The sequence below is a fragment of the Boleophthalmus pectinirostris genome, unplaced genomic scaffold (genome assembly GCF_026225935.1).
Source record: "Boleophthalmus pectinirostris isolate CB_2022bp ecotype Guang Dong unplaced genomic scaffold, ASM2622593v1 HiC_scaffold_15, whole genome shotgun sequence".
In the NCBI taxonomy this organism is placed as follows: domain Eukaryota; kingdom Metazoa; phylum Chordata; class Actinopteri; order Gobiiformes; family Gobiidae; genus Boleophthalmus; species Boleophthalmus pectinirostris.
Window position 1 is genome coordinate 21,260,953 of NW_026571070.1, and position 15,317 is coordinate 21,276,269.

General features: G+C 42.3%; 2 protein-coding genes across 5 annotated transcripts; both read left to right on the top strand.

Moving 5' to 3' along the window:
* Positions 1 to 358: 358 nt before the first annotated feature.
* Positions 359 to 1,665, top strand: c1qtnf9 (C1q and TNF related 9). Of its 2 annotated transcripts, none has more exons than XM_020925550.2 (3): positions 359 to 657; positions 715 to 777; positions 866 to 1,665. In XM_020925550.2, the coding sequence occupies exons 1-3, from the start codon at positions 462 to 464 to the stop codon at positions 1,636 to 1,638; spliced, it is 1,032 nt and encodes a 343-aa protein (XP_020781209.1). In that variant the 5' UTR covers positions 359 to 461; the 3' UTR covers positions 1,639 to 1,665. The 2 variants fall into 2 exon arrangements, with proteins under 2 accessions (XP_020781209.1, XP_055006834.1); XM_055150859.1 differs by lacking the exon at positions 715 to 777 and having other exon boundaries at positions 983 to 1,063; positions 1,190 to 1,665.
* Positions 1,666 to 2,083: 418 nt separating this feature from the next.
* Positions 2,084 to 13,144, top strand: spata13 (spermatogenesis associated 13). Of its 3 annotated transcripts, XM_055150856.1 has the most exons (14): positions 2,084 to 2,181; positions 2,338 to 2,566; positions 5,675 to 7,156; positions 8,984 to 9,424; positions 9,649 to 9,793; positions 9,934 to 10,064; positions 10,288 to 10,467; positions 10,872 to 11,051; positions 11,174 to 11,353; positions 11,465 to 11,697; positions 11,784 to 11,913; positions 12,005 to 12,380; positions 12,461 to 12,535; positions 12,612 to 13,144. In XM_055150856.1, exons 2-14 carry the CDS (start codon positions 2,558 to 2,560, stop codon positions 12,782 to 12,784), a joined length of 3,735 nt encoding a protein of 1,244 aa, XP_055006831.1. In that variant the 5' UTR covers positions 2,084 to 2,181; positions 2,338 to 2,557; the 3' UTR covers positions 12,785 to 13,144. The 3 variants fall into 3 exon arrangements, with proteins under 3 accessions (XP_055006831.1, XP_020781301.1, XP_020781304.1); XM_020925642.2 differs by having other exon boundaries at positions 2,090 to 2,566; XM_020925645.2 differs by lacking the exons at positions 2,084 to 2,181; positions 2,338 to 2,566; positions 5,675 to 7,156 and adding an exon at positions 8,260 to 8,540.
* Positions 13,145 to 15,317: the final 2,173 nt, after the last annotated feature.

The window sequence follows — 15,317 nt, forward strand, 5'->3', positions numbered from 1 at the left end:
ACATGATGGCACAGTCGCTCGGGTAACAGACAGATTTTTCATGATAAAGCTAGTCAGACTGCCTCCATTAATGCCAAGCGTGTGTATAAAAATGACTAATAAATAGGAAAGTTTTGTTCTGATAATTCTTTGAGTCTTAGTTGGCTTGCAAAAAGTATTAAATATGCATTGCGAGTATGTGAAATTACAAATCCTCTAGTGACACTCTGTGAATCTTTGCATGTCCTCTAAGACCTTAGTTTATATTTACCTTTACTTAGAACATAGGTGATGTGTAACTGGCAGGGTCAAAAGAAATAAGTAAACCAGAAACTCAGCCCACCAATAAAAAAACCTTGAGGACCAGCACATTCTTGTATTTTGGGATAGTGCACTTCATTTTCAGTGACAGCTTTTTGATTTGAATAGGGATATGTTGGACAGATCTTGCTCACAAAGTGAAATATCACATTTGTGACAAAATGGAAAGCAAACTTTTATATCTGAGAGTTTATGCTACATTGGTTTTACTGTTTGCTGTCAGAGGTGTTGCACAAGACGAAATTCAGAGTAAAGGTTGTATTTGTGGATATCCTGGGATACCGGGAGACCCAGGACACAATGGGATGCCAGGTAGAGATGGCCGGGATGGACTCACAGGCGAGAAAGGAGATAAAGGTGGGTCTCTATAATTTAATACAACTGTATCAAAAATAATATTGAATATGTTCTTAGGAGAAACTGGTTCTATTGGATCACAAGGAATTGATGGCCAAAAGGGAGACAAAGGGGACAATGGTATTTATCAATTATAAATATATTATGAATAGGAATTTTATCTCAACATTGCATATGTAATTTTATTCTGTGTATTTCTTTCCTATAGGTGTCGTTGGCCCAGCTGGACTCAAAGGTAAAAGGGGGGACAATGGAGAAAAAGGACCTCCAGGTAAAATGGGCCCCCAGGGGGTTCAGGGGCCCATAGGCCTTAAAGGAGACCAAGGGGAGATTGGACTGCCAGGACCACAAGGACCTACTGGGGCTGCTGGGCCCCCAGGACCAGAGGGTCCGAAAGGGGAGGTTGGTCTGAGAGGGGACAGGGGTATTCAGGGCCCACTGGGGCCTCCTGGTCGTCCAGGGCCCAAAGGGGAAATTGGGGTTCCTGGACACAAAGGCAACATTGGCTATCGCGGGGAGAGAGGATCTCGAGGTGATAAGGGTGATAAGGGTGAGAAAGGAGAAGCATTTGCAATATTTAAGAGTGCTTTTTCTGTGGGACTCACTGCACAAACTAAACTCCCAGCAGCCAATGCACCCATCCGGTTTGACAAGATTATTTACAATGTACAGAATCACTATGACCTACAGACAGGGAGATTCACATGCTCTGTAAGAGGAGCTTACTATTTCACCTACCACATCACCGTTTTCTCCAGAAATGTGAAGGTGGCCCTTGTTAAGAATGGGGCAAAGATCATCCATACAATGGATAACTACCAAAGCAGCGAGGACCAGGCGGCAGGAGGCGCTGTACTGCACTTAGAAGTTGGGGACAAGGTGTGGCTGCAGGTGGCTGGAGGGGAGCTCTTCAATGGACTTTTTGCTGATGAAGATGATGACACCACCTTCTCTGGGTTTTTAATTTTTGCAGATGAATAAATATTGTTTCTGCTCTGGTAAATCTTTTGACAGTTGAATGTGTGAATTATTCTCGCATGGTCAAATATAGCCTGACTTTACTTCTAGTCTATATTTAGGCTTGTTTACTTTCTTGACTCACCAATAAAGAGAAAGTACTTAGCCTGTGGGCTGTTCTGGTATTTAGGGATGGGCAGAACACAACAAATACCTTGTGAGTAATTGTTTGGTATGATACAGTCACACTACAGGAGGAAGAGCGCAGCGGCATCTGGAAGGTCCAGTCTTTTTGTCTTCCAGAATAGCAGCAGGAGCACTTATTTTCCCCTTCAATGAAGTGCGTCTGGGGGCGGGGTTACTGAGACCTGGTGAGTGTTCATTGGGTCTTAATTGAATGGTTTTTCTGTGGTTAACCAATGCCCACAGGCTTGACCACAGAAGCCCCGCCCCCGCGCAAACACTGCAACAAGTGCATTAGTGATGCTGGTGAAGTCAAGCCTCAAGAAGAAAGATCTACTTTTAATGGGGACCAACAACGGAATTGTTATCTTTTCTCAACTAAATGTATGCTAGATTTCATTTTAAGTTCGTAATTTGGGATATTTATACTTATCTTGGCGTTTTTTTTAGTTGATTTTGCCCACACCAAGGTTTCGCTTTTCTGGAGAAGTTTTATCAGTGAGCCGTATGCTAAGTTGCTAACTCTGTGTGTTCAAGCAGTGAGCCAGCCATTTCTCTGGCTGTGTTGCGGTGAAACTAGGAGACGCATTTCTTCCGTAACCAGCATGAGTCTGCGACACGGCGGTGAGTGAGAGAGGTGGAAAACCTTTGCGCCATGGAGCGAGTTTGGGGACTTTACCATGGATAAACAACAAAAGCGCAAAAACTGCAGCTCTGTTGATGTTGAGAAAAGGTGGATTGCGGGATAACGTGGGCGACTATGAGCAGGGTAAGTCAAATATTCTTCTACTCTATAGACACAGTTTGAAGTGTTCTTATCCTAAACTTTTTGTAGCTGCGGGAGAGGTTCAGATGTGTTCTTGGATAAATGGGACCAGAGGGGGTTATTGTGGCGCATTACGCTCCCTGGTTGTTATAGTGATGTGGGAGATACCAGGCTGTGCGGGGAGTTGGTCAGAAGGGGCTGTGAGATTACAATGTTGTCAATTAACGCCAATAACAAAACAAAAAACAACTGTAACTCATATTGTTCTTTTTCATTTTTATATATTCAATTTTATTTGCCAGTGTTTTGTCAAACATTGCTTTCAGTTTATATACTTTATTACTTTATATACTTTATTACTTTCGTTACCAAGCCATCTGCTTAACTAATGTGTGAACCACTTGTTATAATTGAAAGGGTTTTTAATCTTCTTTATTCAGTTCTATAGTTTTTGTTGTCAAAACCCCAAAACGGTGTGGCTATTGATAACTGAGGCAGGAGTGTTTTGTCAGGTCTTGTGATCCCTACACAGTGTGTGGTGTTAGATTTCAGGTTGTCTGCCTCTATGACAGCCCACTGCAGATCGGGTGAGTGGGACACTCCCAGCTTCGGCCTGTACCTGGGCTTCCCACGCTTTTATAGCCAGAGGAGCAACCCTGCTCCCTGTTTCTGAGTGATCAAAAATGAGGAACTGGGTCAAGGCCAAACGTGACACCTCACTGAGGAAACCTGACCTGGACTACTACAGCTCATAGCTCACCTAGACCTAGAAAAGCATACGTGTCTATGCATATCTACTGTGACAAATGACATCATTCATCTTCAGGTGTGGAATGCTGCTTTTGAGCCCCTGAAATCCAGAGTTCACATAAGCCAAAATCCCCCACAGGGAGTTTACAAGGCTTGAGTGTCACTTTCTGTTGCAGCTCAATAGCCTGGTTGTCTCCCTGATTAGGCTATCATGTGTAGATGAAAACAGTCCTATACAGAGACTGGTAGAGCTCTTCTAATCAGATTATTACTGCTTTGGAAGAGGTATAGCATAAAGGCACATTCAGTCTTTTTGCTTCTCATCTTGGGAGGGAGTGTTGTTTTGTAATAAATGGAAATTTTATTCAAATTTGTATCATTATAAAATGTTGTATCCTACCCACAAATTGTGCAAACCAAATTACAAACACATTGGCGTAAACTGTTCATCATAGATGTCACTCTACATGATCTACAGTTAGCACTGATTAAAGCTAATCAATCAAGTCTGTTGTTTAAGATGCTGGCTGCTGTCAGCCACTGGTTAAAAAGAAAGTTTGTTGCTTGAGGCCAGTCTGTGGTAGAATGTGGACATGTATTGAGAATGATGGGAACATTACTCCCTTGTCCTCCCTGTCTGCTCATCTAATGCTGACTTCATTTTAGACTAATGAGTTTGATCCTTCCCTAAGGCGGGACATGCCTCTGCACAGGTGAACTATGGGAAGAGGGTCATTTTGCACTGTTCGTTTATGACTTCTTGCATAACTGCCTGGAGGATCTAGCCAAACAGGAAGGGAGTAAATGTTTTAAATGTAATCCTCTTCTTTCTATGCAGTGTGTTTTTGAGAGTTGGAGGAATGCTCCTGTCGCACATGTGTTTTGAGAGTGCATGTTTTAGATTATGTCTGTTTATGTTTGTGGAACTCATTGTTGGTACTTGCCCATACTCAGTGCTGGGAGTCTAATCTGTGCTTGGCTCCAGTGGCCTGTGTGTGTGTGTGTGTGTGTAGGGGGGGACTTGAGCTCTTAATTAACCCTGGACCAGCCCCAGTGCTGGTCCTATGTACCATTCAACACAAGGAAGCTGACTTGTCATAATACAGCTATAGCGAATGAGTGCACAAGTGTCACCTTGACTGCTCTGGTCACCACCTGCACTGTGCCAAGCATTAGTTCAGGCCAGCTGTGACAGTTGGCACTGGGGCGATTTGGCAGAAAGGTGTTGTAGGAGGCGACAGTTGGTTAAATGTCTGATATCACTGCTTGAGTATTCAAAACAAAACCATGCTCCTTGAAACTTTTGGAATTCCTTCCATATCTCTAATCTTTGTGAAGGAATGGTTGATCCCGTCTCTTCCCAGTCCTTATTTATGACTCTGCAGCTGCAGTGGTGACCGTACAAGAAGACAATTGAAGAGAGCTGTAAAAGCAGCACATTGTTGGTGAGCTGTGTTGACTGTCTGTCAGCAGCCGTGCTTGGCAGCGGTGGCTCTGTGTTTACATAAGTCCCAGTGATGGAGAGGCTGCTTGAGCTGACAGCAGATTCCACTGAAAGTTTGATGGAGAAAGCCTGCTCCTGAAGGCGTCACTCACAGATCCTGTCCACACGGCCATCTTCAAGCTGTGTGTGTTCAGAAACATTTACAGAGATTTGGAGTACCCATAGTAAAAGTGTGTGCAATTTAGAGATTAAAATAACTATTGTTTTGAGCAGTTGCTTGAGCACTAAATGTGCTTTCCATTATCTGTTTGTGGGATCCATTTTGATGAACAAAAATGTCAGACATTTTTTTTAGCTTTGCAATTAGAAAGTGCCTGGTTGTTTTGTAGCTCTGAGATGGGTCAGGAGGGCTTGGTTTTGTCATTATACTTTTGTATTTGTATGTAGTAGCTGAAAACATTACATCATTCATTGCCTCTTTGATATTACTTAGAAAACTATTTTTAAAATACTCAAAGGAAGTTGAGACCCCAAACCTTTATCATAATCCGAGGAAAAACCGCTGGGCAAATTATTCCATTAATCACAATGGATTAGCAAGTTTCACTGCTTAGTCACAAAGCTCCACTTCAAAGTTCCTTTTAGCCTCTGCACTGACTCACACACGGACACTCGTGGGGCCTCAGTTCGCTTCTGATATTCAAATACAGCACTAAGGACAAATGTCTTACCTACAAACTTCTCTGCTCCTTCATCCATTTTTGTTTCTACAATTCTTTTTTACAGTTGCATTTATTTAGGTTTTATTTAATTGTAGCCCCACTAGCAAAAAAGCAGTTGCTACTGGATCTCAGAAAAATTGTACCATTTCTGTTTCACAGTATATTTATCACGGACTCCATGCTCTTGTGTTTCAGGATGAACAAAAGGACAGAGTCTCGTCCATAAACGAAGACTCTTTTGTCCAAACCTCCAGAGCTGACCCTGTGATTCGCAGTCGTCCCCTCAGTGACCTATATCCATTTCAGAGCAGTGCTGAAAGAAACGCCCCCTATCTGCTGTCTGGATGTGGTGCCCTGGTCCAGCCTGTGATTGTAGGTCCACACACAGAGGAAAACCGATCCAATGGCATCAGCACTTCAGCCTGGTCCAACCCTCTCAAAGCTCAGCCTGAGGTTAAGCCCTCCAGAATCATGAGACTCTTTTCTAGCTCCAGGAAAAGCCCCACTGCAGACTGTCCCAGCTCAGCCTGTGCTCAGGATGGCAGCAGTGGCCTGCAGTCTTGGTCAGGGATCTCAGGGCTGGGTGTTGTGGACTCATTCAAAAAGCTCCGCTCCTCTGTTCTCCAGGGCATTCAGAGCAGAGGAGCTTCAAACCTTAATGGGGAAGATGTTCTGTCATCTAACCAGGAAATGGCTAACAGCGGCGACCTTACACTAGATGCAGAAAAACGGTTTAAAAATGAAGGAGATTTTGTGACAAATGGAAACCTTTTAAACCAAAAACTAAGCCAGTGTAGCTCTGATTATGAGGACTTTGATGAGGAGGAGTATGATGAAGTGAATGGACTAACACGTAGCTCACGCTTCTCCAGGAGTATCCGGCGAGCGTATGGAGCAGGACGCATCTCTTTTTTTGATGTTGAAAAGAGTAAAGTGACAGCGGGCAGCAGGAGAGAGACTGTGGATGGTCCAAAAATAGATCATATCCAAGCTTTGTCTCAGAGAGACAACTTTAGTGAAGGCTCTAATATGAAAGTGCTGAGCAGGCTGAGCAAAAGCGCAGAAAACCTTCACATATTCAAGGCCCCTTTTAAACGCAAAGCCCCATCCCCTGGTCCTTCTTTGTTGTGCACTGATTCACAGAACAGAGGCAGGGCCAATGGGACCTCACACATCTACAGGACCTCCAGCACCTCCTCTGTGCACCTCTCTGCTGCTGACCGCAGGGGCAGCCCTGCCAAAACAAAAGGCCCCATGAGTAAACTGGTAGGCAGCATGACTGATCTATCTATGCGACGGCGGCAAAGTCCCACCCCCAGCCCCACATCTCCCACACCCATGTCCCCCCTGAGTCGCCTTCATGATGACTATTCTCGACGCTTGCCTTGTGTTCAAAGCACAGAGCGACAGCGCAGACCCTCTCCCATCAGAGCCACGGTCTTGCCTGTCCAAATTCCCCCAAAAAATTACAACAGCATTCACCAAGTCCTCATCAGCCCTGTGAATTTGAGAAACTCAGAGAAAACAGACCTGTCATCCCCAGGTCCTCTCTGTGAGTCAGTGAGTCCATTTTCAAATAAAGATTCTCATCACATGGAGACATGGGAAGTACCTCAACTGGAGATGCGTGAACAAACAAGCATCAAAGACCTCACCGTCATGTCACTACCCAACCAAGTACGTACTTTAAAGGGCCTATATAACACTATTTTCTTCTTATTATCATGTTTCCTCAACAAAAAACATACCCGGAGTTGTGTTTTGTTCCTTTCACACAAACCATGCATATTTAGGTTGAGTTCTTCTCTCAAAAGGAAAATGCTCTATTCCAACCTGTGATGCCATTTGGTAATACAGGAAGTGCCCCACTGTGTTTTTAAACTCCATACACCTTCATTAGAATCAATGGATAATTTCATCCCTAGATTTGCCCATCTCTACTGAACAAAAGGTAAAAGGTAGATGCTAATTTGAAAACTACCTCTTCATGACATCACAAGGTGGAACAGAGCATTTAGAGCTTTTGAGATATAGACAGACAAAAGGGTCACTCAAAAATGTGAAAGAAACTACAACTCCAGGTATGTTTTTCAGGAGGTAATAAAACAATAATGAGGTAATTTACCATAATATAGGATCATTAAACTCATGATAAGGTCTTTTGGCAAAATCAGAAAAGTACAAAAAATATTTGTTTGCCTAATAAATTTGCATGTAATAATGCAACAAACCAATAATTTTTATTATTTTCTTTTTACTTTTTCACCAATACATTAGTCTATCGTCATCGTTTGACAGAGAAAATCTATGAATTATTGTATATGTATGCAAACAGTATAATAATTATATCCCAATTATGTCCCTTTGAAATAATTATCTCTAGTTCAGCTGGTCATTTTATACAGTGAGTGATCGTTAAATCCTGCTTGAAAGAATAAGTCCCTTGTGGACGTGCGCTTTGTCAGCACGGGACCACTGTCCTGTAGAGCACACTGTAGTTTTGCTGGTTACAAAGTCTTCTTCAATAACAAATAAATAATAATGACATAATTGCTGCAGTCTTCCGCTTTCTGTCTGCAGAGCTTGTACTTATTGATATAGGGCTTTTGACTTGACAGTTTGCCTTCTCAGTGCAATGTTAGAGACGCCCTAAAGGAGTTCCATCGTTAATGATTAGACCATGTTTCTGATTAGTAATCCTTGTACTCAAATGCTTCATGGTCTTGTGGCTAAAGCTAAGCCAAGCCCCGCCTCCCCTCACCTTGTGCCTCTAACTGAAGCTCAAGGAGTCAAAGTCCGAACCTGCGGCCTAGGACAGTTTGGAACCCTATGTGGATTTACGGGATCATAAACATGCAGGGACAGTTGTAATACTATCTGAGATTTTGGAGGCAAGAAACTGACTTGAGATCGAAAGGGGAAATGTCAGAGATGTTGACTTTAGAGTTTAAGAGAGATCCGTTGTCCTAGAGAGAGTTCCGCTGGGACAATGGTGCTTGTCTACTGTGTGCCTTTCCGCTGTATATGTCAAGAACCAGACTCAGACAGAGGAGTCCCAGAGGTGAGGACTGTAGCTGCTTTAGTGAAAATGGCAATATTTCGAGATAAGTGACTGCTGATGTTTGATTGGCCTTCCAGTACTCCCTGAAAGAGTATGAGTATGAGCAGTTAATTGTGAAATATTTATAGAGTTACTTCTGCTGCGTTTGTTTGTCTTTGATAAGCATGTAGCCTGCTTGTGTTCAATAGCATGGGCCAATCACTGTGTGAAGTATTGTATAAAATCAACTTTCTCACGACACTCCTGATACACTTCATTCAAATTCATTTCAGTTCCAACCGGCCGGCAGAATCTACTTTGTTTTTTTATGACTCTTTTCTCTTCGTTTCTGATTAACTAATGCTTTGCCCAGCAAGCACAAATTCTGCAATGAGGTGCATACTATGTCTTTAAACACATCAGTTTTTTTTTTTACAATCTTTTAAATTTTACTTTTTTCCTAGGTGACATCAGATGAACATGGGAAGGAAACCCTTCTTCAATATGAGGAACCCTCCCTCACGCCCAGCAGCACCCCTCCTGTCTCTCCCATGAGCCTCTGTGACTCATCCATATCTCCCACAGATGGGCCCGCGTCTCCAACAGACGGGCCCACTGCAGACACCTCAGTGCAGCGCAGGAGACGAGGGAGGCATCCCAGGCTGCGGCCATTCTCTGACTATGGCCAGCTTTCACAGAAGCAGTGTATTCCTGAGGAGCTGCTATGTGAGAGGGCAAATGGCATGTTGCCCGATTGTAATGGTAAAAATGTGTGTGAAGCAGGCAAAAGCACAGAGGACTGCAGTATGGACAGTGATGCTCATCTGACCAGACCCCGACCCATTTCAGTGATTGGAGTCCTGGATGCGTTTGATGTAGATGAGAAGGGTGACCAGCCTCCCTCTGTAAGAATCAAGTATTTTTACTTATAATTGCAGTTGTAATATTCACACATTATGTATCTTTCAAGGATAAAGAGCTGAGATTTGAACATTTGTTTAATTAATTTAAACCAAAGAGATTGCTAATCAGTTCTAATCTGTGGAAGTACAAAGTGAATCATGCACCCTGTTAATTTTAAATATAAAAAAGGATAATAGTTGTTGATGTAATTTCCTTTCTGTCTCAGCCACTTCCCCGTCCACCCATCCCATCTCATCGGGTGCCCCCCTATAGAGCAGTGTCTGCCAGGTTTCGCCCCTCAGTCATGTCCCAGAGCACCCCCATTGGTCTGGACCGTGTTGGACGGAGGAAACTCCACAGAGTGCTCAGTGGTGAGAGGCAGAGCTGCTGTGAATATCATGTGTTGATACTATTTCAGATTTGGTCTGACTTCATAAAATCGATGTTAATATAATCATTCATAGATACTGAGTTCATAATTGTAATAATTGTGCACATTATTGCATTCCAGATGGCATGTCAGAATGTTCAGCAACTCTTGATGACAGCGTGAGTGAAGAGGAAGAGGAGGGGAGTTTTGATGAGCTCACTGATGTCACTCCGTACTTGCAGCCGGGAGTGGAGCTCTCGGTGCTCAATGAGGTGAGGCAGAGGACGGGACAAGTGTGTATGAGGCTGTGATGCAACAACATGGATGTCAACTCGTGCATCAGCTGTGAAAATGTTGATGTTTGTTTTGAGTTGTTACATAACTGTTCATAAATTAACTGTGGCAGTGCACTCACGTCTAGACATAATCCCACATGTTTTACATGGGTTTATGCTTCTTGTAATTGTAACTTTATCTTATCTGTGTGTTTTTCAGTGGATAATCTCTGGTCATGCCGTGTATGCTGAAGCTCTCTGGGATCATGTGACCATGGAGGAGCAGGAACTGGCCTTTAAGGCTGGAGACGTGGTCCGTGTCCTGGATGCGTCCCACAGCGAGTGGTGGTGGGGCAGAGGTGCTGACAGGGAGGCCTGGTTTCCCTCATGTTTTGTCAGAGTAAGTGTACTGCTGACCTCCTGTTTGTGTGTCTTTCTTTAGTGAAGAAAGAAACTGGCTTGGCTCCAAACAAACTCATGTGGCTCTCTTGACATGCTGTGGAAAAGTGAAGTTGGAGTTGCTCAAATGATTTCTGTGGCAACACAACTGATTGACAAGACTCAAATAAACCATGTTACTGTGGTGATGTTTTGATTGACAGGTTAAATGATTGGCAATTTGTTGACTTACTCAACTTGTATAGAAGGAGCTTTAGCATAAAACAACACACCATAAAAGTTTTAGAGTAACAAAGTGCTTCTTCTTTTTCTGGTGCACCCCTCTATATTGATTTTAAAAATGGACATATCCCACATTTTTAGTAGCCCTGGTATAAAATGTTTGAATTCTAAAACTATTTTTAGGTGCGCGTCAACCAAGAAGACTCTAGCACAGAGAGTGTAGAAAGTGTTGCAGATCAAGAAAATCCAGCTTCTACAGATTTCCACAGCACCCACCACAAGGAACAAATGAGAACAAACGTGGTCCAGGAAATCATGAACACAGAGCGCATCTACATCAAGCACCTCAAAGACATCTGTGAGGTAATCACAGCAGCGTTTTACAAATATCTTATGAAAAGCATTTCTTAGGGTCGGACTACATCCAAGTAATTTCCCTTGTGGATCAATAATGTTTATCTAAATCTAAGTCCTGTCATTTTCAGGGTTACATTCGCCAGTGCCGTAAACATCCAGATATGTTTACAGAGTCACAGCTGAAGACTATCTTCAGTAACATTGAAGATATTTACAAGTTTCAGAGACAGTTTCTTAAAGATCTTGAGAAACAGTATAATAAAGACCATCCCCACCTCAGTGAGATTGGCTGCTGTTTCCTACTGCAGGTACATGATTATAACATGTATTTATTATTTAAGATCTAGACATATTTGACATATCAGACGTATCTTGACATAATATTGATATTATATGTCATTATATTTTTTCCAATTCAGGGGGAGGGCTTTTCAATCTACTCTGAGTACTGTAACACTCACCCTGCAGCCTGTGCTGAGTTGCAGCGCCTCATGAAGTCTGGGCGTTATAAGCACTTTTTTGAGGCCTGTCGGCTACTTCAACAGATGATTGACATTTCAATAGCTGGATTCCTACTAACTCCTGTACAGAAAATTTGTAAATATCCTCTGCAGCTGGGAGAACTGCTTAAATATACTCCTAAAAGTCACAGGTAAAGGACAATGTGTTTACACAGGGCAGAAAATATATCTTATAAGCTTATTATAAATGTTTGTTTTTTCACATATTACCTCACAGTGACTATAACGGAGTGAGTGAAGCCTACGAGGCCATGAAGAACGTAGCCAGTCTCATAAATGAGAGGAAGAGGAGGCTGGAAAGCATTGACACTATTGCTCACTGGCAGGTGTCTATTCTGCACTGGGAGGTGAGTTTGGGTCTAGTTAGTGTATATAATAGTACGTACGTTATAATACATCTACACGTTTGTCTGTGTGACTCATGAAAATGTTTTGCAGGGACCAGACATTTTGGAGCTCAGCTCTGAGCTTATTCACTTTGGTGAAATGACTCGAATTGTCCGTTCTGGCAAAATGCAGCAGCGCAGCTTCTTCCTGTTTGACCACCAGCTGGTATTCTGTAAAAAGGATGTTCTGCGCAGAGACCTGCTGCACTACCGTGGGCGCTTGAACATGGATCAGACTGAGGTGCTGGATATGGCAGATGGACGGGATTCCGACCTGGGACTGACCCTGAAGAACGCCCTGCGCCTGAGAAACGCCTTCACACTGGAGTTCATGTGCATGCTCTGCTGCAGAAAGGCCCAGGAGAAACAGAGGTGGCTAGAGGCCTTTTCCAAAGAGAGACTTAGGGTCAAGGAGGACCAGGAGATGGGTGAGTGAGCCTAGATGTTTGTGTAATTAAAGTATCACTGAACACAGTTTACTGCAAATGTATTCCTTTATCTTTATCAGGAATGGAGTTCAGTGAAGAGCAACGAAAACGGGCCATTGTGAATGCCAGAAGAGCCAAACAGGGGAAGTTTAAATGTGAGCCACATTATTTCTGATCATATTATTTCCTCTTGTTTTGGTAGTAGTTACTGTTTTCACGTTCACCCTGCAGCTCTTGGATACTCATCGCCTCATCACCAGAACATCCTGCCCCTGCATCAGCGCCACGTCACCATCCCGCCCAGCGTGCCCCAGCAGCAGGTCTTCTCATTGGCTGAGCCGCCCAAGAGGAAGCCTTACCACTTGCTCTACAGCATCACCCGCAATGCCTTTTTCCGAAAATGAAGATACTTTTGTTTGTCCTCCATCTTTATCTGTACCGTCCTTGAAGTCACATGAACACTTTATATTTGTCGATTTTGCCTGTGAATGTATGTGAAGTTGTGCCTTAAGTGTTGTCTTTTTGTTGCTTGTTTATGTCCATTTTACTGAGAAGCTGCTCACACGCCCCACACATACCCCATCCTATGTCTTATTATTAACTCTAGATGCAGTGTTTTAATGTTGTCCTTTGGTTTTAGTGTATTTTACGAAGGCTGGATCCTTTTTGTTGTGAGTTTTCAGCTCTAAGCAAACCAAACAGCCAAAGGATAATCAAATTACTTAATAATGGTTAACATTGTAAATAAAACTCTTGTACAAACATCATTTGGTAAAAGTCTCTACATTTTACACTTGCCAGAACAGCATAGTCTTCCTCAACATAAGTATAATAGCAACATAATATTATTCTCCAATGCTATACCTTAATGAATTAATTATTAGTAATACGACATAGGACTAAACCAGCTAAGATCTCTTTCCCTGTTACCTGGCTGTGCTGAGCGATCAGGTTTCACACACCCGTTACAAGTTAGGCTCAGTGTGCTGTCTGAAATCACCCAGTCCACACGGCTAATAGACGATCAAGATCCTAAAGCAAAATATAAGTGTAATAATGTTGCTGGGGTCTCAGTGATGAAAGCGTGAGGGTTTTTGTGTCATGTCTGTGTCATGGGTGAGGAGAACGAGGAGAACAAAGAGAAAGCAAGTGGAGGCGAGGATACAACTTCACAACAGGACACAGCTAGTGTGAGTACTGCTACTATCACAATGTATTATGATGTGTTTATAGGTTACCTCAAAAGATTAAAGGTGCACTATGTAACTTTGAGGGGAGTCTGCCACCTGCTTGTTTCCATGGTTATATTATTACTCTGCTTGCAGTGTTCCACAGTATTGCTACATCTGTTGGTCTGTTGGTCTAAAGGTGAGCAGGCTCACCTCTCAGCAGATCTGAGCTGCAATTTGTTTTAATATGCCATACTGTGGAACATTCTAGACAGAGCAATAGCATCAAGTAGATGGCAGGCCCTCCACCAAAAAAGTTAGATAGTGCTCTTTTATAATCTAAAAAGTAACATGTCATGTAGATGTAATCAACCAAAGTCTTGAAATGCTTGAATACTATAGCAGTTGGTAGATTTTGTTATAGAGTACAAAGATGACCATCTTATAATGTATTGCCACTGTGCCGTTTGGGATGACCATAATTGAATAATACATGATTGTAACTCAATGAGAGGTGTATTGCACTTGATAGTTACGGTTTGCTATTGAGCTTTCTGGTTACAAGTAACTAGGGATTAAGTCACTGGTAAGGTTGTTCACATAAAAACAATTAGAGACAACAGTTGCATTTGGAGCTGATTAGTATTGTGTGCAGCCTACTGTAATGCTACTGTCTGGCCTGGATTAGTCACTGTGATAAGACCAGAATGGAAGCAGCCAGTTTATGCTCCAATAGGCTTCAGTAATCCACTTCATCTAGCTTTCAAAGGAGATGGATGACCTTTGAACCCTGTTATACACAACTTCCCTGTTAAAGATGCCTGGTACTTGGTGATAGTAGCATCAGCTTTATATTAAATGGCAGTTATATTCAGCAGAAATAAAGCTGCCTTTTTTAATGCCTTTGTTAAATGCAGTCTAAATGTCATTTCCCATTGCATAATATTATCCTGTTTGTCTCTACTGCTTTAGATCAAAGATGTATCTGTTGAGATCTCCACCGTGGATCGGGCCCTGCAAAGGTTGTTCAGGAGGAACAGGAGGCGCAGACGGAAACCAAGCAAAGTCCCAGAGCTGTGGCTGCGTCTGCTTAACATCCCCCACATCGCTGTCATCATTGCAGCAGTCATGTTTGTGGTGGTGGTCATCATTTGGTCTCTGCTCTGGGTCTTCATATGTAAGCAGTATTTTTTATCAGTACTGAAAACCGACAGCTTTTACTTTTGCATTGTTCTCAGTTCAAATAAAATAGTGCTTTTCTTAAAGTTACTACATGCAAAGTAAATTATTTGTATAATTGAATTAAAAAAAAAATTATAATAATAATCATCATCATCTATCTAATCTTATATGCTTTTTCAGAGGCCCATTGTCGCTTTACAATTTCATGAATTATTTATTCATTCCATACTCCATAACCCCCTCCGACAAACACCATTCACTTAGGCAAGGTGGGTGAAGTGTTTTGCCTAAGGACACAGCAACAGTTTGCACTAGAGCAACTGCTGCCTCTCTTCTTGTAATGTTTATGGTTTACAGATGTGAAAAACAAAATGTATTAGTAAACACATATTATGAAAATATGCGTATTAGTCTTAACTCAAATGTATTTATATTTCTGTGGTTTTGTACATTGTTACTGCTTTGTTATTGATTGCACACTAAAACCTTACTTAACTTAATGTAATATATTTTAATAATAATAATGCAGTAGTCCTATATAATGCTTTGTTTGCATGTCTGTCCAGTTTGCAGAGAAAGCAACAGT

Bases quoted from the DNA above. Each gene is read 5' to 3' on its own strand.
- spata13 (XM_055150856.1), top strand. The intron at 10,065-10,287 runs GTGAGGCAGAGG...TGTGTTTTTCAG, and splicing joins AGCTCTCGGTGCTCAATGAG to TGGATAATCTCTGGTCATGC. The intron at 11,052-11,173 runs GTAATCACAGCA...TGTCATTTTCAG, and splicing joins ACCTCAAAGACATCTGTGAG to GGTTACATTCGCCAGTGCCG.
- c1qtnf9 (XM_020925550.2), top strand. From the start codon at position 462: ATGGAAAGCAAACTTTTATATCTGAGAGTTTATGCTACATTGGTTTTA. The intron at 658-714 runs GTGGGTCTCTAT...ATATGTTCTTAG, and splicing joins AGGCGAGAAAGGAGATAAAG to GAGAAACTGGTTCTATTGGA. The intron at 778-865 runs GTATTTATCAAT...TCTTTCCTATAG, and splicing joins GGGAGACAAAGGGGACAATG to GTGTCGTTGGCCCAGCTGGA.